The sequence below is a fragment of the Zasmidium cellare genome, assembly GCF_010093935.1.
Source record: "Zasmidium cellare ATCC 36951 unplaced genomic scaffold M409scaffold_60, whole genome shotgun sequence".
NCBI classification, from domain to species: Eukaryota; Fungi; Ascomycota; class Dothideomycetes; order Mycosphaerellales; family Mycosphaerellaceae; genus Zasmidium; species Zasmidium cellare.
In genome coordinates this window covers 93220-114549 of record NW_022987004.1, presented here as the reverse complement: position 1 = coordinate 114549, position 21330 = coordinate 93220, and the positions used below count along the sequence as shown (strand labels likewise).

General features: G+C 55.0%; 10 protein-coding genes and 1 pseudogene across 11 annotated transcripts; 5 read left to right on the top strand and 6 right to left on the bottom strand.

Moving 5' to 3' along the window:
* Positions 1 to 127: 127 nt before the first annotated feature.
* On the bottom strand, positions 128 to 2290 carry M409DRAFT_60866 (uncharacterized protein; the record flags this gene model as incomplete). The annotated part of the gene is made up of 1 exon (XM_033814598.1): positions 128 to 2290. One exon carries the CDS (start codon positions 2288 to 2290, stop codon positions 128 to 130), a length of 2163 nt encoding a protein of 720 aa, XP_033660290.1.
* A 760-nt stretch (positions 2291 to 3050) lies between these two features.
* Positions 3051 to 5181, bottom strand: M409DRAFT_30150 (uncharacterized protein; the record flags this gene model as incomplete). The annotated part of the gene is made up of 2 exons (XM_033809786.1): positions 3051 to 3266; positions 3319 to 5181. 2 exons carry the CDS (start codon positions 5179 to 5181, stop codon positions 3051 to 3053), a joined length of 2079 nt encoding a protein of 692 aa, XP_033660289.1.
* Positions 5182 to 6540: 1359 nt separating this feature from the next.
* M409DRAFT_30149 (uncharacterized protein) lies at positions 6541 to 7925 on the top strand (the record flags this gene model as incomplete). Its single annotated transcript, XM_033809785.1, has 2 exons — positions 6541 to 7025; positions 7079 to 7925. The coding sequence occupies 2 exons, from the start codon at positions 6541 to 6543 to the stop codon at positions 7923 to 7925; spliced, it is 1332 nt and encodes a 443-aa protein (XP_033660288.1).
* A 584-nt stretch (positions 7926 to 8509) lies between these two features.
* M409DRAFT_30148 (uncharacterized protein) lies at positions 8510 to 9734 on the bottom strand (the record flags this gene model as incomplete). The annotated part of the gene is made up of 3 exons (XM_033809784.1): positions 8510 to 8690; positions 8751 to 9246; positions 9308 to 9734. 3 exons carry the CDS (start codon positions 9732 to 9734, stop codon positions 8510 to 8512), a joined length of 1104 nt encoding a protein of 367 aa, XP_033660287.1.
* Positions 9735 to 11338: 1604 nt separating this feature from the next.
* Positions 11339 to 12109, bottom strand: M409DRAFT_71064 (uncharacterized protein; the record flags this gene model as incomplete). Its single annotated transcript, XM_033819017.1, has 1 exon — positions 11339 to 12109. The coding sequence occupies one exon, from the start codon at positions 12107 to 12109 to the stop codon at positions 11339 to 11341; it is 771 nt and encodes a 256-aa protein (XP_033660286.1).
* Positions 12110 to 12689: 580 nt separating this feature from the next.
* M409DRAFT_71063 (uncharacterized protein) lies at positions 12690 to 13150 on the bottom strand (the record flags this gene model as incomplete). The annotated part of the gene is made up of 2 exons (XM_033819016.1): positions 12690 to 12802; positions 12862 to 13150. The coding sequence occupies 2 exons, from the start codon at positions 13148 to 13150 to the stop codon at positions 12690 to 12692; spliced, it is 402 nt and encodes a 133-aa protein (XP_033660285.1).
* A 1115-nt stretch (positions 13151 to 14265) lies between these two features.
* Positions 14266 to 15126, top strand: M409DRAFT_71062 (uncharacterized protein; the record flags this gene model as incomplete). The annotated part of the gene is made up of 2 exons (XM_033819015.1): positions 14266 to 14647; positions 14696 to 15126. The coding sequence occupies 2 exons, from the start codon at positions 14266 to 14268 to the stop codon at positions 15124 to 15126; spliced, it is 813 nt and encodes a 270-aa protein (XP_033660284.1).
* A 1646-nt stretch (positions 15127 to 16772) lies between these two features.
* On the top strand, positions 16773 to 17841 carry M409DRAFT_71061 (uncharacterized protein; the record flags this gene model as incomplete). The annotated part of the gene is made up of 3 exons (XM_033819014.1): positions 16773 to 16913; positions 16963 to 17241; positions 17296 to 17841. The coding sequence occupies 3 exons, from the start codon at positions 16773 to 16775 to the stop codon at positions 17839 to 17841; spliced, it is 966 nt and encodes a 321-aa protein (XP_033660283.1).
* Positions 17842 to 18843: 1002 nt separating this feature from the next.
* M409DRAFT_60859 (uncharacterized protein) lies at positions 18844 to 19352 on the bottom strand (the record flags this gene model as incomplete). The annotated part of the gene is made up of 2 exons (XM_033814597.1): positions 18844 to 19114; positions 19165 to 19352. The coding sequence occupies 2 exons, from the start codon at positions 19350 to 19352 to the stop codon at positions 18844 to 18846; spliced, it is 459 nt and encodes a 152-aa protein (XP_033660282.1).
* Positions 19175 to 19320, top strand: M409DRAFT_t67 (annotated as a pseudogene). The gene has a single exon. The product of its transcript is annotated as a tRNA-OTHER (tRNA).
* A 687-nt stretch (positions 19353 to 20039) lies between the features above and the next one.
* M409DRAFT_60858 (uncharacterized protein) lies at positions 20040 to 20893 on the top strand (the record flags this gene model as incomplete). Its single annotated transcript, XM_033814596.1, has 2 exons — positions 20040 to 20533; positions 20635 to 20893. 2 exons carry the CDS (start codon positions 20040 to 20042, stop codon positions 20891 to 20893), a joined length of 753 nt encoding a protein of 250 aa, XP_033660281.1.
* Between the last annotated feature and the right edge of the window lie 437 nt (positions 20894 to 21330).

Sequence of the window (21330 nt, the reverse complement as noted above, 5' to 3'; positions counted from 1 at the left end):
ATCGACAAGGCTATATACAATCAACACCGTCCGCTGGAGCTTTCTCTCTCTGTGATCTAATTTCTGGAGAGACTGCTTAGTACTGAGAAGGTGTTCTGTTAACCATATACCCAGCAATCCACCCACCCTACCCAAAGGCCAACCTCCTCTGCCCCTTCTCCACACCCCCTCCGCCACCAGCACCTCCACCAGGCGGTCGACCCCTCCCCTTCGACTTATTATTTTTCGATAACGTCGGCGGCACAGCTTTGGGTGGCGGTGGCCTTGGCGGCGGACTCTCACGCTCATTCTGCAAGTCCTGCGCGAAATGGAAGTCATCGTGCTCTGTCTTCTCGGTCTCTGGGACCCGTTGTCTGCAGCGGGAGCATTGGTAGGTGTCGTCTGATGTCGTGGTATTGTTGTCGGGGAGATCGTTTGCCTCGTGAACTGAGGGTGTTGATGGGGTGTCATCTGTTTGTGGTTGGAAGGAGGGTGGGAGCGTAGACTGTTCTGCCGTGTCCCGGTCTGGTCCATGTGGAAACTCCTTGTCTTCGTCCTCGTGGTGCTCATAAAGCTCATCAATCGGATCCACATTCCGCGCCTCCATGCCACTTCCTTCACCATTGTTGTCTTCATCAAGAGGCGGAGTCTCCATACTGTCTTCCCTCTGCGATTCGCCATCATCCTCCCCGGTCCCATCCCACCGATGCGCAAAAAACGTCGGAATCCCTCCAGCCTTAATCCTCCTCCTCTTCTTCTTGGGCTCACCCCTCGAGCCTCCACCACCACCACCACCACCGCCGCCAAACATCCCACCACCCCCTCCCTGCTGCAACTGCCTCGCCTCATCCCCCCTAACCAAAAACCCTCCAATCCCCTTATTCCCCACCACCCCATCCTCAAACCCCCCAACACTCAAACTCAAATTCGAACAAGGCCACGCCCGTCCATCAACAATAAACATCGCCAACAACCGCTTGGCCAGATCGAACAGCACCTCCTCCGTGATGCCCTTCCCCATGGGTATAGGAATCTGTTTACTCCGACTCTGCTGGCCCTGGCGATGGTGGAGGTTGATGGTCTTCGGACGGCGTTTGTGTTCGAGGACGCCTTCTTCCACGAGCCGCCCGAAGATGTCCGCGACGAAGATCCGCAGCCATTTGCAGGCGACTTCCATAGTATTGATGGAGGGCCGGAAGGATTTGGCGGAGAGCATAGATTTGATTTGGGTGCGCGGGTTGATTTCGCTGTGGTCTTCGCCTCGGAGGACGGAGTAGAGCCAGGAGCCTGTGTCGTCGCCCAGCTGTTTCTTGAGTTGCTCGATGGGGACGGGGAGGAGGTCCTTGACAGAATCCGTATTAAACGCCGCCACGACTTCATCCCCCAACTTTCCGCCCAAGTTCCTGATCTTCGTAAACTTGAACCCGCTCAGAAAATGCCCCACGGCGCGATTCCGAATCACAGTCTGTCGATTCGGTTTCTGATACCCACTGCCCAGCTTCGCCAACATCTTGTTCTTGCTGAGCCCCGCCGAGCACGTATACCTCGACTTCTCATAGACCTTCTTCCTAACATCCCGCACGATCTCCGACCCAATCAACATGGCGATATCGTCCCAATCCGGATCATCCTCTTCACTCTGGCTAGCATCCAAATCCACCAACGCATCCGCCTTCCAATCCAGCACCGTCGTCGGCGGTCGCGGCAAACACTCCGTAGGATCATCATACGGCGGCGGGCCCCCCAACTCGGGAAACCTCTCCAACATAACGGCATGCACCTGCGCCGACAAATCCAGAAACACCTCATCGATACTCGCCTTCTCCACCCTCTGCTTCTCCTCCGGCAAAGCCTCCTTGATCACGGCCAAAATCTTCCTCGACTCAATCCGATACGGATCGAGACTCACCTTCCGACTCGCAATCTCCTTCCACGCATCCTCCGAATACCCCCATGAGACATCCCCCTCTTTCCACGTCGCGACGTGCTGACAGATGATATCCGGACACTTCTCCTTCGCCTCCGTGATCGTCACATGCCGACTCAATCCATACGCTCGCGCGGGGTAGTTGATCGCTATCAGGCCCTGCCATTGCTGCACCGCGAGGGGTTGGTCCGCGGGAACGTCGAGACGGACCATTTCGCATTGTGCATAGAAGGCGTCGAGGTCGATGTGTGCGATGACGCGCAGGGGGGAGTTGGTCGCATAGTGAGCGAGGGTGGAGAGGTTCTTGTAGGTGAATTTGCTGCGGCGGGGGCGGCGGTGGGAGGGCGAGATGGGGGAGGAGGCAAAGGGTTGGGAGGAGGACATCGTCCTTGTGGTGGGGTGGTGTTATGGCATGCTCTGTCCTGGATGCGGTCGGGTCGGTGGTGGGATTCGAGTGTGCTCGAGTATGGTGTACTTTGTTGAACATTCACTTGACGTCGCGTAGCTTCACGTGTCGGTTCTAAAGTGGTGACGTCACGCGATGGACTAAAGAACTCAATCACGGGACTGAAAACCACACCCTTAGTGCAACATACATCCCCATTACTCCTAAGCCATCTCAGGAGCTTGGAGTGCAATAAGCAGCGTAGTCACTTATGGAATCCGGAGAGATAGCAGTTCCATACATTCCACTATGACCAGAACGGGGAGGGTACTCATGCTGCGAAACAGTGTATTCACTACCCTACGTATCGCAAAGAAGAGGAAGAGCCTACACACCCCACTCTAAGCAAAAGTGGAAGAAGAAAATCAAAACCAAAGCGCGCCCACGAAAATGCCTCGCTCGTCGCTTGCCTGATCGCTCACTCGCCCACTCGCTGCATGCCATGATGATGATGGGAGAAAAAAAGTCGGAATGGTCGTAATCGTCGTAGGCTGCTGGACGTCTTCCTGATCACTTCCTCGCCCTGATTCTATCGTTTGCCCTTTCTTTCCCAGGTCCCGCTTGTCGGGGTATCGGCCCGAAATAAACACGCTTCCTTCGCTGAATGCCTCCAAACGCAGTTGAATCGTATCGTTATCGTTGCCTTGTCGATGCATATGTAAAGGACGAGGATCGTTGACGTCTTGCACAACGGCCATCCTAACGCCATCGTCGGCCGTCTCGGTCGTAGATGTACTCACGCTCGTAGATTCGCTCGTCGTACTTGGACCTTGGAGGAGCTGGTACCGGTGGGGGTGGTGGGAGCAGCTTTGGTGCGCGTTCACGTTCCTCTCGCTCCCACTGAATCTCCCGAATGCGGTCGCGGCGTTCACGTTTGATGTCTTCCGTAATCTCGACAAGACGCACAACGTCCTCCTGAAACATCGTTAGCGCCCTGTTCATTCACAAGCTTCTGTCCATCACTCACGTATTTCAAGTACTCGATGATATAGAAGTGATCGTCCGTTTCCTCATAATCGTAGCCCTGCTCGTCGATGGCCTCTTTGATTACAAGATCCTTTGTGACCTCGGTCCACATCTTGTCTCGCTTCTTGGGCTTGTCTTCGTTGGTTCGAGTATGGGTGATTTTGATCTCTTCTTTCTCTTCACGAACCTCACGTGGAGGAGGGCGTGCTGGTGGAAGAGGTGGCGGTGAGTGGTAGCCATTGCCGTAATCTGCCTCGTAGATGCGGTCTCCAGAAATGAACTTGCCGCGCCGCTGCCCACTGTAGCGATCCCACGACACTTCTTGAGCCCCACCACCAATACCATCCATGCGGACACGCTCTGTGCCTGGTGGGATGTCGACAAGCCCCCAATCCTTTGTCGCTCCATTCCACGCCTCGCCCGGATAGGCTCGCGAGGCGATCTTGCGGTTGTAGTAGTCTGCCTCTGCCAACATTTCGTCGTCGTATCGTCGGCGGTGAGGAGATGGCGACCTGCGTCTGGCGACACTCACAGACCTTTCACGACGGTCTTCCCAACGTTGAAGTTCGCGGCTTGGCTCTTCACGTTCTTTCGTCTCTCGCTCAAAAGTGATGTCTTCTTCATAGGCTTTGCCGTTACGGGTGCCTTTGCGTTTGATCTCAATTTCCAGACTATCATCCTTTACTTGTGGTGGACTGGGAGGTGGTGGAGGCGGTGTAGGTGATCGAGCACGCTCAACCCCGTGATCGATGTGACGATGATGAGTGATGACTTCCTGAATGATTGGTGGGCGGTAGATTGGCTCAGGTGGCGGGGGAGGTGGAGGTTCGGGTGTTGGCTCGCGTGGTGGTTCTGGCTCAGGTGAGACACTCTTCTCTTTGCGCCGGATGATAATTTCTTCTTTTTCGTAGTCCTGCGGGGGAGGTGTTCGTGGTCGTCGAACAATCCATTCCTCTTCCTTGCGAGCGACCAGATTCGGCCGACTGGCGGAACGGTGACGGCTGCGCTCGCGAATATCAATCTCCTCCTTGAAGACCTCGCGACCTCGTGGACCACGCCGACTATCACGAATCTCGATCTCCTCCTTGTCGACTACAGATCGTGGTGGAGCTGGCGAGCGTCTTTCTCGGATATCAATCTCTTCTCGATCGACCACTGTTCGTGTACGCGGTGGTGGAGCACTGCTCTCGCGTATATCAATCTCAGTCTTGTCGACAGTCGTTCGCGGCGGGGCTGGTCGCTCCCCTCCACCACGTCTAAATCGAATCTCTTCAACAGGAATATCTCGCGGGGGAGGTGGTCGACTCTCTTCCCGTCTGATGTTGATATCAATCTTCTCTTCCTCACGCTCACGTGGAGGCGGTCTGGAGCGAGTGCGCTCTCTGTAGATAATCTCATCGTCCTCGCGACCTCGAAATTCCACCTCGCTCCGTCCACTGCGAGGGTATGGCGGGCCTCGTTCTCGCTCAGACTCCTTGAACACAATCTCCTCCTTCTCAACTCTCTCGGTCGGCGCGCGAGATCTCACCGTCTCGCCACTTCGTCGCCGCCTGGGAGCCCGGCTGTAGACATCCTCTTCCCGATCCTCCCTCACAACCAGCTGACCTGCGTTGGATTGCTTGTCGTAGTCCTCGCGCAAGACGTCCGGCAGACGGGGACCTCTATCCGTCCGGCGGTCGCTGACTACCGTATCTCTCTCCTTGACGACGGTCTCTGCTCGGCGGGGTCGTTCTTGGTATTCCGTGCGGGACATGTCGACCTCGAGGTCATCGTAATCTCGGTCCCGCCGTGGGCGTCGGTAGAAATCGCTTTCTCGATCTTCGTAGCGGTCGGCGACCGGGTAATCTCTAGGATGGCGAGACATGGCCGATCACCTGATATATCGCTCACAGAGCGAACGGTGGCCAGATGTCGTCGTAAAATACTGTCCAGAGCAGACTGGCTGCTAATGTTGGTGAGAGGGAAGGATGCAAGTCGAGACAGTAGCCAGCTGCCTCTGAGTCGTGGGAGGTGTCAGGTGAGGAAAGCACTCGCCCGCTCCACGCGACAGTGCAGTGCAGTGCAGGGCAGCAGTGAGTGGAGGTGATGTTGGGGCAGGAGAAGAGGCCAGAAGCGGGCGGCGTTTCGTTTCGTTTCACACACGGCCGACGTGCGGACGGAGAGGATGTACGGCAGAGCGCGGCGGGCCGTCAGAACGAGGGAGTAAGTGAATGGATGATCGGGCTCGTTCAGTCACAGCATGGAGGACCGTCGTCTTGGAACAGCAGAGACAGCCAGACACGAGCTGGAGGCGGGATTCGCTGCTCACGCTGACGACAGCCTGCATGAATCTGGGCAGCAACAGCAGCGAGACTGCACCATTGCACACCACTAGCGAGTGACGACGCCGCCTTTTCTTCGACGTCCGCTGGGCATCCACACGATCAAAAACGACGATGCCTCATCTTTGGCCGTCGTAGACCAGCCATGCTAGTCGTGCCCACGCCCCGAATCGTCAGCATTCGAACTCTATCCTCCTCCCACCGCGCCGTGGAAGGCTGCTCCCGAACCGAGCCGGCTCGTCTATCTGTCTTCTTCCTGCTTTACCCGTCCGGCATCCTTGGGCGGCGGCCAGGCGTGTGATAAAAGCATCTCCCCTGCTCAATTGCAGGTTTTCTCGCCCAACCCGCCATCTTCTTCCTGCACCATGACGTTGGACATCTCGACGTTTCACTTCACGTTTTCGACCTATTCCTCCGCCGCGTGTATCAAGAGCACTATAAGATGCAGTTCATCCCAAGCTGTGGTGACTGAAAGCCGGAGGAGTTCGGTGCATGCGCGATCATTACCCGAGGAGGCTTGGATTGCATGTGAAAGGACGAGCTCTGCGTCTTAAAATCGCTTGCCTCCTCGTCTCAACACCAGTATGGCTTTTCTTAGACGGACGACGTTGTCAGGAATCCTAGGTTTCAACTGACTGTGAGCGACTCCTCTAGTAGAAGCCGCTCTCTAGTCGAAAATCGCAGGTGAGGCTGTGCTGGTGAATGCATTCAATGGTGAGTCACGGGCGATCTCTCAAGACCAACAACTCCGCTCTTCCCGTCTCTTCAGAAGCAAAGAAAAAGTCTCTCAATTCTGTCAATAACTTCCCCGTTCTACTAAAACACCGATTCATCCAAACCTCGAACTCGACCCCAAAATACATCCCCAACCTCGAATCCAACACCACCGTCCAACCCGCAACATGGCGCCCTCAAAAGACAAAACCCCCATCGAACTGGACGGCCGCACCCTCGAAGGCGGCGGCCAACTCCTCCGCAACGCCCTCTGTCTCTCCTCCTTAACCTCCACCCCCATAAAAATCACAAACATCCGAGGAAACCGCTCCGGAGGCGGAGGTCTCAAACCGCAACATCTCGCGTGCGTCAACTGGCTCGCCCACGCAACCAACGCTACCGTCGAAGGTGCCGAGAAGGGGAGTAAGACGCTCCTATTTCGTCCAAAGGCTTTGGGGGAGGAGGAGCTGTCGCCGGCGTTCGAGGAGAAGACTCTCGAAAACGGCAAGAAAGTCTACGTGTGCAAACTCGAAATCGGCACGGCGGGGAGTACAGGACTCGCATTACAGGCCGTTTTACCATTCATCCTCTTCACGAAATTCCCCGAACAGAGGACGGTAGTACTGGAAGTCAGCGGCGGGACGAACGTCGATGGGGCGCCCAGTTACGACTAGTAAGTCTTCCCATTTCACTAGGAGAGACATATCGCTGACATGATGGATTCAGTATCACCCACGTCCTCCTCCCAACCCTCTCCCGCATCGGCCTCCCACGCATAACAGCAACCCTCCAAAAACGCGGCTGGTCCACCGGCAACGGCCCAGGAATCGGCTCCTTCACCCTCTCCATCCCCCCTCTGACAACCCTCCCCCTGCCGACATTCACATACACCCCTTCTCCCTCCACCACCACCTCCCGCCCAGAACCCCCCTCCTCAATCACGGCGATCTTCCTCGCCCCCTCCACAACCCACACCCACATCTCCTCCATCCTCCCCACCACCCTCGCGCACCACTTCCCACCCACCATCCCCCTGCACATCCAAACAGAATCCTCCCTCTCCGAAAAACGAATCTACCTCCTCCTCCTCGCGCACTTTCCAGGCGACACACACACCCTCGCGAGCGATCATCTGTACGTCCGGAAGATTCGGTCTTTGGAGCGCGCCACGACGGAGATGGTCGAGTTGTGCGCTAAGAAATTGGCTGAGGAGGTGGGGAGTGGGGCGTGGGTGGATGGGTGGTTGAGGGATCAGGTGGTGGTTTTTCAGGCGTTGGCGCGGGGGAGGTGTGTGGTTTTTCCGGGGTGGGAGGGGGATGAGGACGGGGATGGGGATGAAGAAGACGAAGATGGCGATGAAGATTCAGAAGGCGGAGGAGAAGTAGAATCACGAGAACTACGAGAACCAACCCTCCACGCCCGAACAGCCGAATGGGTCGCGAAGATGATGTTGGGGGTCAAGTTCGACGCGCAGGGAGTTTGTGAGGGGGTGGCGTTTGGCAGGGATAGAGAGGGTGCCAATGGGGTGGAAGAAGTGGTGAAGGGGTTGGAAGAGGTGCAGTTGGGTGATTGATGATAAATGATGGTCCTGGTTGATGGAATGGACTGGACGAGTAGATGGGATTGATGAGCTGTGTGGTGGATGCTTGTTGGGTGTTCTTGCTCGAGGATAACAGACCTCGAACTCGAACTCGATGAAATAACTGCGAGGGTTTCAGCAGTGTCTTCCTTCGTATGCATTCGGAGCGAGTCAAAGGAGCAACATCACCAAGCGAATGAACCCGCGCTGTTCACACCACAGCTCGTTCGAATCCAACTCCATGAATCATCATTCTCAAACGCAGCAAAGGCATAGAATATCCGAAAAGAGCTCCATAATCTTGACAGTACTCAGAGAAAACTACCGCAGGAAAACGTACACGTCCTCTGTCTCTAATCTTCCCCGCTAGAGACAAAAAGTGAGACTCAAGAATGCATCCTTCGATCATCGAATGGAAAACGCCCTTCAAACGCCTTCATGAATCCGATCTGCCTCTATCCGCCGGCTGTTTGAACCATATCCAGCTTCACTCCCTTCTCTCTCTTGCACGTATTCTTGCTCTTCATTCCCATCTCTGTCGTGGAGTAGGTAAGGTAGGTATGCAAAACGCCTTTCTTCTAAGTCACAGTGTAACCACCGTCGACGCGGAGATCGGCGCCGGTCACGTAGCCCGCCGCGTCGGAGAGCAGGAAGGTGACGGCGCCCATGAGGTCCTCTGGACGGCCCATCTTACCCTGCGGGATGAGGGAGGTCCACTTCTGGGCGAGCTCTGGGTTGTCGTCGAGGATCTTCTTGGTGCTGTTTGATGATATGTCAGTTGCCGTCCGCTAGTACCACTTTCTCGGGTTCTTGACTTACAGTGCCGTAAGCATGTATCCCGGCGAGATGCAGTTTACGCGGATACCTGCATGAGCCCACTCAACTGCCAACGAGCTGGCGAGATGTCTCACCGCGGCTTTGGCGGCGTTGTAGGGAGCTTGTGGTTGTGGGACGTTGACGATGGCACCTGACATGCTACCGATCATGACCACACTGCCTGCCGCCTTGCGCTCCATCAAGTGCTTGGCAACCGCGCAGGCCCAGAGATACGTGCCGTCCACGTTGACACCCCACAGCTTCTGAATGCGGTCGTGCGGGTACTCGATGGCGTCGAAGTTCTCGGTGAAGCCGGCAGAGGTGACGAGGTGGTCGACCTTGCCGTGAGCTTCGATGATCTCGGCCAAGGCCTGGTTGACCGACTCTGGCTTGGAGACATCGCAGTAGTGAGCGGTGACCTTGGGCACTCGCGTCGCTCCTGGGTTCTCTTTTCTGAACGTCTCCTCCAGCAGCTTGGCCTGCTTCTCACCCTCCTCCTCTTGGATTGGTATGTCAGTATCGATCTTGGCGTGTTAGATGAAGAAGATGGCTGCACTCACTGTTCAAATCGACAATAGCAACATCCGAACCACTGACAACACACGCCTGGCTCATGACCAGACCCAAACCTCTAGCACCACCGGTCACGATAGCACTGCGACCCTCCAAGCTGAAGCTCGACAGCGTCCGCCGGAAATGGAAGCCACCACGGCCCTGAACTGGCGCAGAGCTGGGGAGGTTCTCCTCCTCGGGGTACTCGACACGGATACGCTTGTCGGTACGCGAGAACTGGCCCTCATGCTCAAAGGCACCGGGCTTGCCGGCGGTGCTGTACTCGTCGTGCTTGTCCTTGTCCTCCTCGCTGCGTGCTGGTGGGGTGATGCGGATGCCGCGAGTTGCCTGGCGGGTGAGGAGGGCGGAGGTTGGTGGACGGACGGCGGTGGTGGAAGCTCTTGAGACCTGCCGAAGCAGGCTGGTCTTGATCATGATGGTGGTGTAGGGTGATGGAAGGGGTGGAGTGGCGGTGAGCTTGGTGGAGTGGTGGAGGGAAATTGAAGGGCAGAAGCTCGTGGAGGGTGATAGTGAGCTGAGGATGGAGTGATGATTGAGAAAAGCTGCCACGAGCTTTTCGAGGTCGACCTCACTCAGGGTCTCTGTGAAACGAAACGGCCAATGACGTCGGACGTCTCCACGCGGTGTGCTGTGTGCTGTGTCTATCTGTTGATAATAGATGCACGCACCGGATTGTTATTGCGTGCCTTCACGTCACCGCCAATGCGATGCAGTAGCTGCGGCGTTGAACGACGATGGAAGCTCAGGTCGCTCAACCATTTCTGTGCTGTAGGTCCCAAACTGCTTCAAGCTCCTGGTCGCTGTGACGCTCCCACACTCCCGCTCTCCGCGTCAAGGCCGTGTGGCCAACCGTTGTTGTGCCTGGGGATCACGTGAGTGCCAAGAAGGCCACATCTTCTGAATTCACAGTCCTTGTAGATACCTGCTCCCGTAATCAATCATCTATGAAGGCCTAATAACCGCTGCACAACAACCGTCCCTGCTTCTCCATTTCAGGCTAAGCCCACGATGGGAAATCCATCCTCGCCATTGGCTCCCCCACCATTTCTCGCCATGTCTCGTGTACGGCGTAGAAACTAATCCACAGTGGACGTCGACGCAGAAGATCCCCTCGCAGACCGCATCGAAGTGAAGAGGGAAAAGAGGCATGGCCAAGACCAGCCAAAGCCAAAAATAGTCCGGCCCTCGAATGTACCATTGTACAGTGGAGAGCACTCGTATCGTCTTCTTGAGCTGACGACTTGGGTAATGATGACCAAGAACACCAAGTGGCCATTCCAGTCAGATCTTACGCAGCTTCAGGCAAAGTGTTCGTACTGCTGTGGCGAGAGATTTGGATGGTGGAAGAGCTATTCGCCAGCCGTGAGATCCGAGTTGTCTTGAGAGCGAAATTTGAAATTCGTCTGATACAGTAGAGGGCCATTCCAGTGAGGATCCATGTGAAAGTGCAGAGCGTTAACGTTTTCAAAAAGAGCAACTCGATCCGTTCCCCGTCCTGATATGATCCATGGCCCCCATGCAAGGCTGTCGATTTTGCTTTGGCGTGGCCAGATCCACCACACGATAAAGGTTCGGGACGACCAGATCTGTGGAGAGAAGACCCACTCAGTCGACAACGTTTTTCCCCCGAGGCTTCGTCTACTCTCCTCGCTCCGCTCAAAGTGAAATACCTCATCTCCACAACTCGCAAGCCGTCTGACCAGCCTAAAGTGCGAACGGAAGCGTGGTCGCTCTCCAAAGATCGAAGAATCACTCGTCTTATGCGTTCCACTTTGAGCGGGACGATGAGGGTATGACATCCTCCGACCTGAAGTCTTTGTCCGGGTCAGGTCAAACCTCTGCGGACATGGCCATCTGCGTCTACTCGTTGCTTAGATTAGCGAAGAGTGGCCGCTCGGGTTGGTGCGCTGACGAAGATACAGTCTGACCGGCCTTGCCTTGTTCAGACTCGTCAAAGAAGACCAATAAGGCAGGTCCCTTCAGGCTTCCTATTCTCCAGGGTAGGCAACCACTCAGCGTTAGCCTTGGCCTGTGTACGAAGGAGCCTGTCTCCCCGATCTCGTCGTGCGCGCCACCTCAGAATCGTTCGGCTTCTCAGCTGCATCAACTTGCTCATCTTCAACAACCTTCCCTTCGACAACCTCCCCATCCCCACCCACCTTCCTCTTCGCCCCCTTCCTCGTCCCCTCATACGTTTTCAGCCCCTTCTGCGGCACCAACCCCTCCCCCCTTCCCAATATCTCCACAAACCCCCTCGTCGCCCTCTCCCTCCCCTTCTCCGTCCTCAACCCCACAAGCCGCATATAAACCGCATACCGATTCCCGCGATTCAGCCTCTCCCACGTAGCCTTCGCCTGAACATCCTTCTCCACCGCGTCGAGAAAATACTTGGGGAGCTCAGCGCTCGCAGGACCAGAATACGCCGCGTCCCACCGCCCGTCCGCTTTCGCCGCTTCGATGGTCGCTAGGCCCGCGGGTTGCATCCGTCCCTCGGCGATGAGGCGTTCGACGAACCCGATGTTGCGCTTCGACCACATCCCCTTCGTGGCGCGGGGCGTGAAGCGGTACGTGTGTGTTGTGTCGTCGCGTTTGCGGCCCCGGGAGTCGATCCAGCCGTAGCAGAGGGCTTCGTCGAGAGCTTCGAGATAGGTGAGGGAGGTTGGGACGGTGATGTTTTTGTTGGCGATGGTTAGCCAGACGCCTTTGGAGGTGGTGGTGTTTTGGGAGAGCCAGTGGCGCCAGGAGGGGGCGTTGGGGAGGGTTAGGGCCGGGAGGTCGGGGGCGGGCATTTTGCGAGAAGAGTCGATGATTTTGTTATTGTAGACAGAGGAGGTTTGGTTGTATTTCTCGGGCTAGTCGTGGCGCGAGTCTGTATACAGCTCAAGGCCTTCTTTCGGTGCCTGGACCGTGTTGAGAGTAGCCAGCGCCGAGATAGTGGCGAAGTAGAATTCAGCTATACCAGAGGAGTACTGCCGTCCTGGATTGAAAAAGTCCTCGGAGCATATTCGCCTTGGTACATGATCTTGAAGGTGCAAGAAGGAAGAGGAGATATAGCTGAAGGTTGAAGCTAGCCATGGAGGGAGGAAGGAAGCAACGAAGGATCAGAAATGTGGGGGCCAGCATTCCTGCCGCAGGAACAGTACATATATTTTCAAGACCACAGGAGAGAAAAATTGTCCAAAGATTCAGCTCCGGTCAATACTTCGTGAAATAAGATCGTTTTCTTCATTCATTCATACCCTTTCATTTCAATGCCAATCTATAGATAGGTAGGTCCAAGCATATGTACATACCAGCGCAAGAAAGTCGTTCTCATTCATCGATCTTCCCGCTATGCAATATGCCGTTTCAACAAGATTGCGTCAAAATCTAGTTGGTACCAGAGCATCCAACAAAGTTGTTACCCGAAGCACCGGTGTGGGTGATGGCACCAGCATAGTCGCCATCGGTGTTGAAGACAACACGGTCAGCACCTGGGGAGCCTACAAATCTACCATTAACAAAACATATCCCGACGATCATCGTTGTTAATGATACGTACCACCAGTGTAGACACCGCTCTCCTTGATGGGGAACTCCTGGTAAGGCCCAGAGACAGGGAAGTCGAAACCCTCGTAGTTGTTGTACGTGTGTGGGTAGTCGCCGGAGCCAACCTGCTGGCCGTTGGCGTAGTAGTTGTAGCCCTGGTTGAGCGCGGCGTTGACCTGGCCGGAGCTGTAGTAGTTGTTGCCGCAGGTGGTGGAGGACTGGCGGGCGACGAGCTCGCTGGTGGGAGCGGCGAGGGCGCTGACTGCGAAGAGCAGGGCGGAGGAGACGATGGAGAAACGCATCTTGGCTGGTTGAAAGGGGGTTGAAGGGTGAATGAGGGACTTTTGTTTTGGCGAAGAGAATGAATGTGTTTTCTGCTTGACCAAGGAAGATATGAATGAAGGAGATGGCTCACTTTATACCTCAGCAGGGTTGTGAGAACAACACACCGCGCATGTGTCGGCTATGTTCAACTCGTGTCTGTACGACGGAAGTAGCGAGAGCATAGAAAGTCCGTCCAAGAACTACTCCTGCAGTCCGACGATCAACAACATACCATCTCACGGCGAGCAGGGCGTTTTCGTCCATTGAACCGACGAGAGTGCGCTGCCATGGTAGCACAGAAGATGTGATCGACATCAACCAGCTTGCGTATCGTGCATAATAGTCGAATAGTAAGCGTCCGGTAGTCCTGTCGTCCTGTTGGCGCCAACCCGGGGCAAGTCGCGCAATAGGAAGGTATGTAGAATCGACGTCGTGGGCTAATCGATAGGCCAAATGAGAATGCAGTATCAGAGCACATGTCTGTCGTTCCCCAGCAAGCCTCGTAAGACGCACGCCGTGCCTGACGAGCGGGCACTGGAGCTTCCCGCTGCAGGTCTTCGGTAGCATGTTGGCAGGAAATGGGTGAAGGAGGTCGCCGGCGTCCAGTGAGAGTTGGAGTCGGGGATGTTGGCTCTCCCAGCCCAGAGGAACTGGCGGTCGATCCCTGCGCATGCCGATCGCGTAGGCGGCTGAGGAGAGTTTACGAGCCTGCGCTAGACTCAACGAAGAAGGCACTCCCATTTCCCAGTCGGAGCTTTCACCTCTACATTCCCCTCTTGCCTCTGCAAACGCTGAACATGTGCATATCTCTCAGCACTTTCATTCGTCCACCGCCATGACCTGATTTATGTTTCACTTGGCGCGAAGGCGAATATGGAGTCGGACCCGTCCGTCGACGCCACTCACCAGCTCGGTGAAGGTACTGCATTGGTTTGTGCGATGGCGCCTGGCACGTCATGGTCGCTGCTGAGTGTTTGAATAAAGGTCTTCTGAGCGTGGAGCTTCCTTCACAGCAGTTCGAAAGAGCACGTGCGAGTTGAAGGGCAAGCACCATCCGAAAGACGTCTCGTTCAGACATACCAACACCGATACCATGCCTCAAGCCGGCCTCGAGGGATCGAATACCATCCAGCAAAGCCCGCAGTACGCGGCACTGAGCGACTACATATCGAATAAGATTGAATTGAATGGAGCGTTAGACAAATTCAGCAGTCCGGCTGAGAATGAGTGGACATCGTCGACAAGCGCAGAAGAGGTGGAAGAACAGTTGACGCTGTCGTGGAGATCTATTATATCTCAAGCAGCGCAAACGTCCTTCAAAGACGCAGCCCAACAGAAGTTGGCGGACTTCGTGGTTGGCCTACAGCAACGCCCAGCACTGCAGAAAGACGGTCAGACTTGTCAAGTCCAGGGCACAATTGTTTGGAAAGATCTGCCAACGTTTGGGTGGTCGATACGAGACGCATGGAACCAAGGTATGTGTGTCTTGCCTGAAGCATCCAATCCAGACTGACAACCTGTAGCTGCGGGACCGGATAGCGATCAGAAGAGCAAAGACCAGTGGATCAACTTGAACGCGTTTACGGCTCTGTTGACAGCTTCGGCACACTCGAAGACCAACGACAACCCCGACCTCTCGCTCTTTGGTTTTTGGGCCTTGCGACAAGCTTTTGAGGAGCAGAACGTCTCCGACGTCGCCATCGCGGCGGCTGCTGCGTGGTTCGTTTACGCCGCACCTACCATCTACGACTTCTCCCAAAAGAGCAAATCTTTTGATGGAAAAGTTGCGAAGCCTGGTTCTGCCTTCTCCGACCAGAGCTGGACTGGCTTTTCGCAAGACCGATGGCAGGTGTGGACGAAGAAGTTGAGCGAACTTCAAGGCCGTGTATCCAACAATACCGCAAGTCAGCTGGTCGAGCAAGCTCAGGTAGCGATTGGCGAGATTCAGCAATGAGGAGTGCTGAGAGTGATACGAAGTTACGCGACGAGTGCGAACTCTTCTGTAAAAGTAAGCGACGTCAAATGAAGCAGGCGCTCAACGAAACCCATCAGTGTCAACGTTTTCTTCCAAAGTCGAGCCTGTCGTTCACGAGACTTTCCAGACAATGTGTTGGCGTTCCACAGCGTCCCGAGCCAGTCTTTCGACTGCAAGGCACGAACATCTCCACCGCTGTGGTCTGCCACATGATTGCAAGGATGACCACGACTCGGCCTGCTCGAGCATCCGGTTGTGCCGAAGTCGATGAGAGCAGAAATGTCATTAGAAAAGTACGAATTGATCCTCGATCCAGTATCTGAACGAGATGAAGTAGACTCGAGCATTCCTGTCAGACTGTACGAGTGTGTACGGCGTCTGGTTTAAGGAGAGGGGTGACGAGTCCAGATTCGAGAGCGCTGACTGGCTGTCGCAGGAGATTGAGTGGAGACGAAGAAGGCAGCCTGAGCTCGTTTCAAGATGAAGAATTCCCCGTAAGGCCAGTGGAAGCAACACTTCGATAAGCAGACGAGATTGCATTGAAGAGTAAGACATCCAGCTCTGAGAAGATTTCAACCCGACGACTCGACGTGATACAGATGGACTGCTTCATCACGCCAGTCCAGGCGTTTCAGGATGCCTGTTTCAGAAACGGCGGGCGAAGGATCACTTGGCGCAATGCACTGGCGTCGCACCGCATGTGGTGCCTGCCAAGCCGCTCGCTGCACAACTCCATCTCCTCTTGTGTACAGACGCTCCCGATGTCAAAAGCTGTGCTCGTGACTCGAAAGGAGAGGGTCTGGTGGTGAGGAGGCCGGATGCGGCTATGCGAGACAGCGGAGCCGTGGGCGCATGTATCACGCAAATAATACACCAGGAAGGAGGCGTTCCTGAGATCGAGGGCGTCGCCGGGACTCCGCAGCCGTTTTGCTATCGACGTTGTTGCTCGTATATTTTGCATGGTACAGCAGATGGACGATACAACCGCCGAGGCGTTGTTGTCGATAGCAGAGTTCTTGAAAGAGACTGGAAGTCTAGATCTTTTGCATCCCTGAGCAACATAACCTGAGAGTCGAGGCGTGGACAGGCAACCCAGCACTTGCCTATTCCTAAAATTGGCGGCGTTGTTCTGAGACTGCAGCTGCGCTAGCGCCGAACCGACCCCGAACCTAACGTTCCTGCCTTTCTCTCCCGCTTTCACCCAACTGCCACCACCAACAACATTCCATCCTCACCACCGCCGCTCTCTACCCGCCCAGCACTCCGTTTCACGCGGCCAGCTCGCCTGCGATCCTCGACCGCCGTCTCAACCTCACCTCGTCGCCCTGCGAGCACCGCTCCGCCATCGCGCCCTCTCGCCCTCGCGCCCTCCTCAGCTTCGTACGACAAAGCCCGGCGCTTCTCCTATCGCTCCCTGCGACCACACGCCCACCTCGCGCACCACCCACCACCCAATTTAGCTGCGCATTCACCACCACAGTCTCTGCGACATTCTCTTCTTCATCATACTCGCGCCACTCCGAGAGCATTCGCGCGCATCAACACACACCCTGACGCGCGGCCGTCCTCGATTCTTTCACCAGTCACTCGTTTAACACCACCGCTCGCGCACGCGACCGTAATTCATGCCCAGCTTCGGAAGCAACACCAACTCACCCTCGCTGCAAAAGATGGAGATGGGAGGTCGTTATACTGGCGGCAAGAAGTTCGCCTTTGGCAACATTGCCGGTGACCCATTCTGGCTGGGCACCATAGGCATTGGCATTGTGAGTCAAAGAACATGCACAATGGGATACCCAAGCTAATGTTTGACAGTCTGGCTGGATCATCGCCTTTGTCAGTTCGGTCATTGCCGACATCCAGACCGACTACCCCAACTACTCCTGGTGGTGCTTGGTCTACATGTTCTTCTGCATCCTTGCCGTCATCTTTGTTGTCGGCGCCGATTGTGTTTTCACTTACCATGTCGGCCTCACCGCATTCCTCTCCGCTGGCCTTGTGTTCACGACCTCTTCTGTCAACTCCCTCATCTACTGGCCCGAGCCTGCCAAAGAAGCTGCCGCCGCCGGTTTCATCCTGCTGTCTATCGATGCCGTACGTTACTGACCAGATGCAATACATCTTCGTATACTAACATTACTCGCGCAGATCATCTGGATGTTCTACTTCGGCTCTCAGCCGCAAGCAAGCCACCGCCAAACCCTCGACTCGTTCGCGTTGCACAAGGACCGTGCGCCGAGCCGCAACAGTAGAGCTATGCGGCAGTCGTACCGCCCAGAGACGACGCATTCTGCTGGCCAGCCCCAGCACATGTACACGTCGAACCACCTCGCTGGCTTCGAAACCGCCTCGCCAGTTACCGGCTACCATGGAGGTCCAGCCGGAGCCTCGAACCGTGCCAGTGCCATGCCGCCGCCGTTGAACTCGCAGCCAAGTGGTGCCCTTTCGCAAGGTACTAACGGCGCTTCTGCTCCTCTAGGCACTCAAGACGGTTCGGTTGCCGCACCCACTGAATACCCATACCGCGCCAAAGCCATCTACAGCTACGAGGCCAACCCCGACGACGCCAACGAAATCTCCTTCACCAAGCACGAGATCCTGGAAGTTAGCGACGTTTCAGGCCGGTGGTGGCAGGCAAAGAAGGAGAATGGGGAGACGGGTATCGCCCCTTCCAACTACCTCATCTTGCTCTGAACGGGAACTGTATTTGTGCGATTGGCATAAGCGAGCAGAGGAAAGCGCTACGACTTCACGAACGCCGGCGAAAGTATGCTATCATGCAGAACGGAACGGCTACTCATGAAAGAAGAGGGCAAAAGCAAAGATTCGGCATGCATGATAACGAGAAGAGCTTCTCCAGAAGCGTGTCTTCCCGGTGGACATATGGGAAGGCGGCATGAAAGCTTCAAGAGCAGGGAGACAGCGAGTCTCTTTGTTCGAAGCGGCGGCATGTTGCACACTGCGAAAGGGAAAGACGGGACTACTATGCGAGATTTGGTTTTGGCGGCGGCGTTATCTGGATGGGCAGAGCCACTTTTCTGGCTCATGGCTCTGATGATCGGAAGGCAGCGAGCCTTTTGCTGCTTCTTATGTGCTGGTTTTCATGCGACGATACCAGAGGGCCTGATGATTGGCCCCAAGGGACACTTTTATTGCGTTTGAATGTTTTCGAGGACTGATGTGTTTCTTCGAAAAGAGGAGCGATAGCGCTAAGCGAGAGAAAGTATGAATGTTTTTGAGATTGAAAAATTGAACTGCTTCTCCAACTTTTCAAGAGGCTTTGTGATGTGATGTGATGAAGAGGACTGGGCACGGTGAGTCTCTAGAGTTGGCACCAGATGGATTGATCACACACGATCGTCCCCATCTCGTCCCAGTCAGTGATAAGTGAATGGCAATCGCCAGAACTCAGGGAAAAACTTCGCTACCGGTCCTCCCCCGAATCCCAACGACGAACTCGGAACGAACGAGAGCATGGAAGAACCAAATAATACGAAAGGCAGATTGACTTCCTTGCATAGAAGAATATCCAGTGTACGTAAGTAATGGTTCAGATGCTTCCTGTCGTTGGGGGCTTCTTCATCAAGGGCCGAATATGTTTTGAAATAATGACCCTGCTGTTCGTATTGTTGCCTTGTGGGGAAGGTTTTCGCGGACGATATTGCAGTCACGCATGGAATGGCGGGATTTTCGTTCTTAGGGCGTCGATATAGGTAGGGGTGGGGGTAGGGGTTGAGGTAGGATGGGATACGCTTCGTCGTGTGTATAACAGTGATCGATTGCGAGATTCTCTTTCAAGTCCAGCGTCGGCTCAGACATTGAACATTGGTGGTGCTGGAGCGTTGGCGTGCGAGAAGATGTAATGGTGATGCTAGAGTAGATGGATATGTGTTGGCAGGTCTGCATCATTTCTGTTCCTTGGTCATGGGCTTTCTGGGCTGTGCTTCCTCTCCATATGGCAGCTCGACTGCCAACGTCGAGCGTTCATGTACTTCTTCAAACCCGCTTTTCACCTACCAGCTGCAGTGGCTCCATGGTGCAGCGGCTAGCACATCCAACAACAAAGGGGTGTGATCGGAGCACCAGCTCTTGTCTTGATCCCGATTGTACCCCCATTCCGCTTCGGTGGCGTGATTTGTTTGGAAGACCTGCGTTCGAGTCGCAGTGGGACCGACGTCTTTTGCCTTGTTCCACAATGCAGGCATGGAGGTCGTGGCCTTCTTAATTGGACATGTTACTTTTTGGATGAGATCTAGATGCCGATGCCGATGAACGGTTGATAAGGCTGATGAACATGCTTTGGCGTGGTCTCAGATACCGTTTGCTCATTCTGTTCTTGTCTCAGAGGCTCCGTGATTTGGTTTCTGGTGTCGTTTGCGAGCCGCATAGTTCCGGCTTCATGTGTATGTATCGCTGGTCCTGATGGAGATATTGCTTGGCTTCCAGCAGGCGAATGTGTACTCGTTTATTCGCTTGGAGACGGTTTACAGCGAGAGGGGATTCTAACACTCTTGTTTGAATTCGCCAGAGCTGTTCACGAGTTCCATCAAGTGGCGGCATGGAGTGGCTGAGGCTGGCTGCCGAGACATGTCTCAATTCACTCACAGCTGATGAGTCAGCCCCGCTTGCATGTGATGGCTGCCTCACTGCCGTCTATTGTCGGCGTCATATTGTCGGCACGTCTCGCTTTTGCTCACTTTGCTTGTGATATTGCAGCAGCTCATATATAAGGAGCTCCTTTATTGCGGTCAACATTGACTTTGCCACGACAACGACCTCGAAAGGATTCCGCCGCGTCCAACAGTTTCTCAAGCCCAGCAGTCGTCACGTATCTGGCCAGGTTAGCGCAGTTCGAGGCTCACACGTCAAGCTTCACTTTCACTTCCAAGGCAATGGGCTGCATCTGCGCTGCCGACCGGGGTGAAAAGTCTTCGCTCCTTCTCCAAAACCTCACCTACCTCAAGTCGAGTTCACGCCGGTGCGCCAGTACATACTACGAGCACGGCATGCGCTACCATCGGCTTCCACTTCACATTCGAAACCACGAAGTCATCCAAGACAGCTGGCGCAACTACTGCAGCACCGCCTTCACCGTCTCTGCCAACCGCGAATTGCCAGACCTCGTTCAAGTCCTCGCAATGTTGGAGATCAAGTTCCAAGCAGCGCATTCAGCCCTGTTCAAGGGCGAGGTGAATGCTGCTGAACGCCACCTCTTCGTCGCGCAGAAGCTGGTCCTAGAAGCTCACCACCGGGTGAGCACGTTGCAGTGGGCGATGGTGCAGTATGAGCGGCTTGTGAAGTTGGTTGGCGATGTGGATGTTGCTGTGGGTCAAGGCCAAGAAGTCCATGAAGGAGGCGTGGATGAGGGTCTTGCCAGAGTGGTGCGGTAAGTCAACTATTGTCTGCGGTAAGTGAATCTCACCACGGAAGAAAGCAAGTGAACACCCCTAACATTTCCTTAGGCGCAAGCTAGGATATCTTGCCAAGGCTGATGGCCGAGATCTGGAGCTTGAAGATGGGCTCAACAAGGATCGAGAAAGGCGTGTATTTGAAAGGCATCGTCCTGAATACTGGATATATGCAAAACAAGAAGAGTCATTTCGTGACGATGGTGTTTACTCCATTTCTGATTACTTTTTCTCTCTTATCGCTTCGCTGTGGCGATCCAGGGGCTCACGTGCTGCGGAGGGACTCGATTACGTGGACCGTTGCTACTGACCTTGTGTCTGGCATAGCAGTCGAATGATCGATGTTGAAAGCGTGATGTCGATATATGGGCCCAGCAAGGTGTGAAAAGCATGTTTCACGATCGACTGTGACTGTGATGGGACGGATAGGATTAGAGTGGAAGGGAGACAGGAGATTCGAAATGAAGTCGACAGCCGAAGCTTTGCCTCTTTAGTCAGGCGTGCTGGGTCGACCTCGAGACTACCTGTCACCAATTCTACCATACCCACCCTTGCAAACTCGTACAATTCACCCATCTGCCTCCCTGGATAGAGCGTATGTATCCTCCCGACCCGCCTCGAGATGGCGAGCAGCTTGGAATCAGCCCGGCGACCGCAGGACACTGACTAATTGGGCCCGACAGCGCTTTTTCGGTCACGATCGAGTGTGTGCGTGGAAGAAGAGGAGGTTCTTGGAGATTCATCTTGGAAGTGCTCCAGAGTCTTGTCGAGGTGG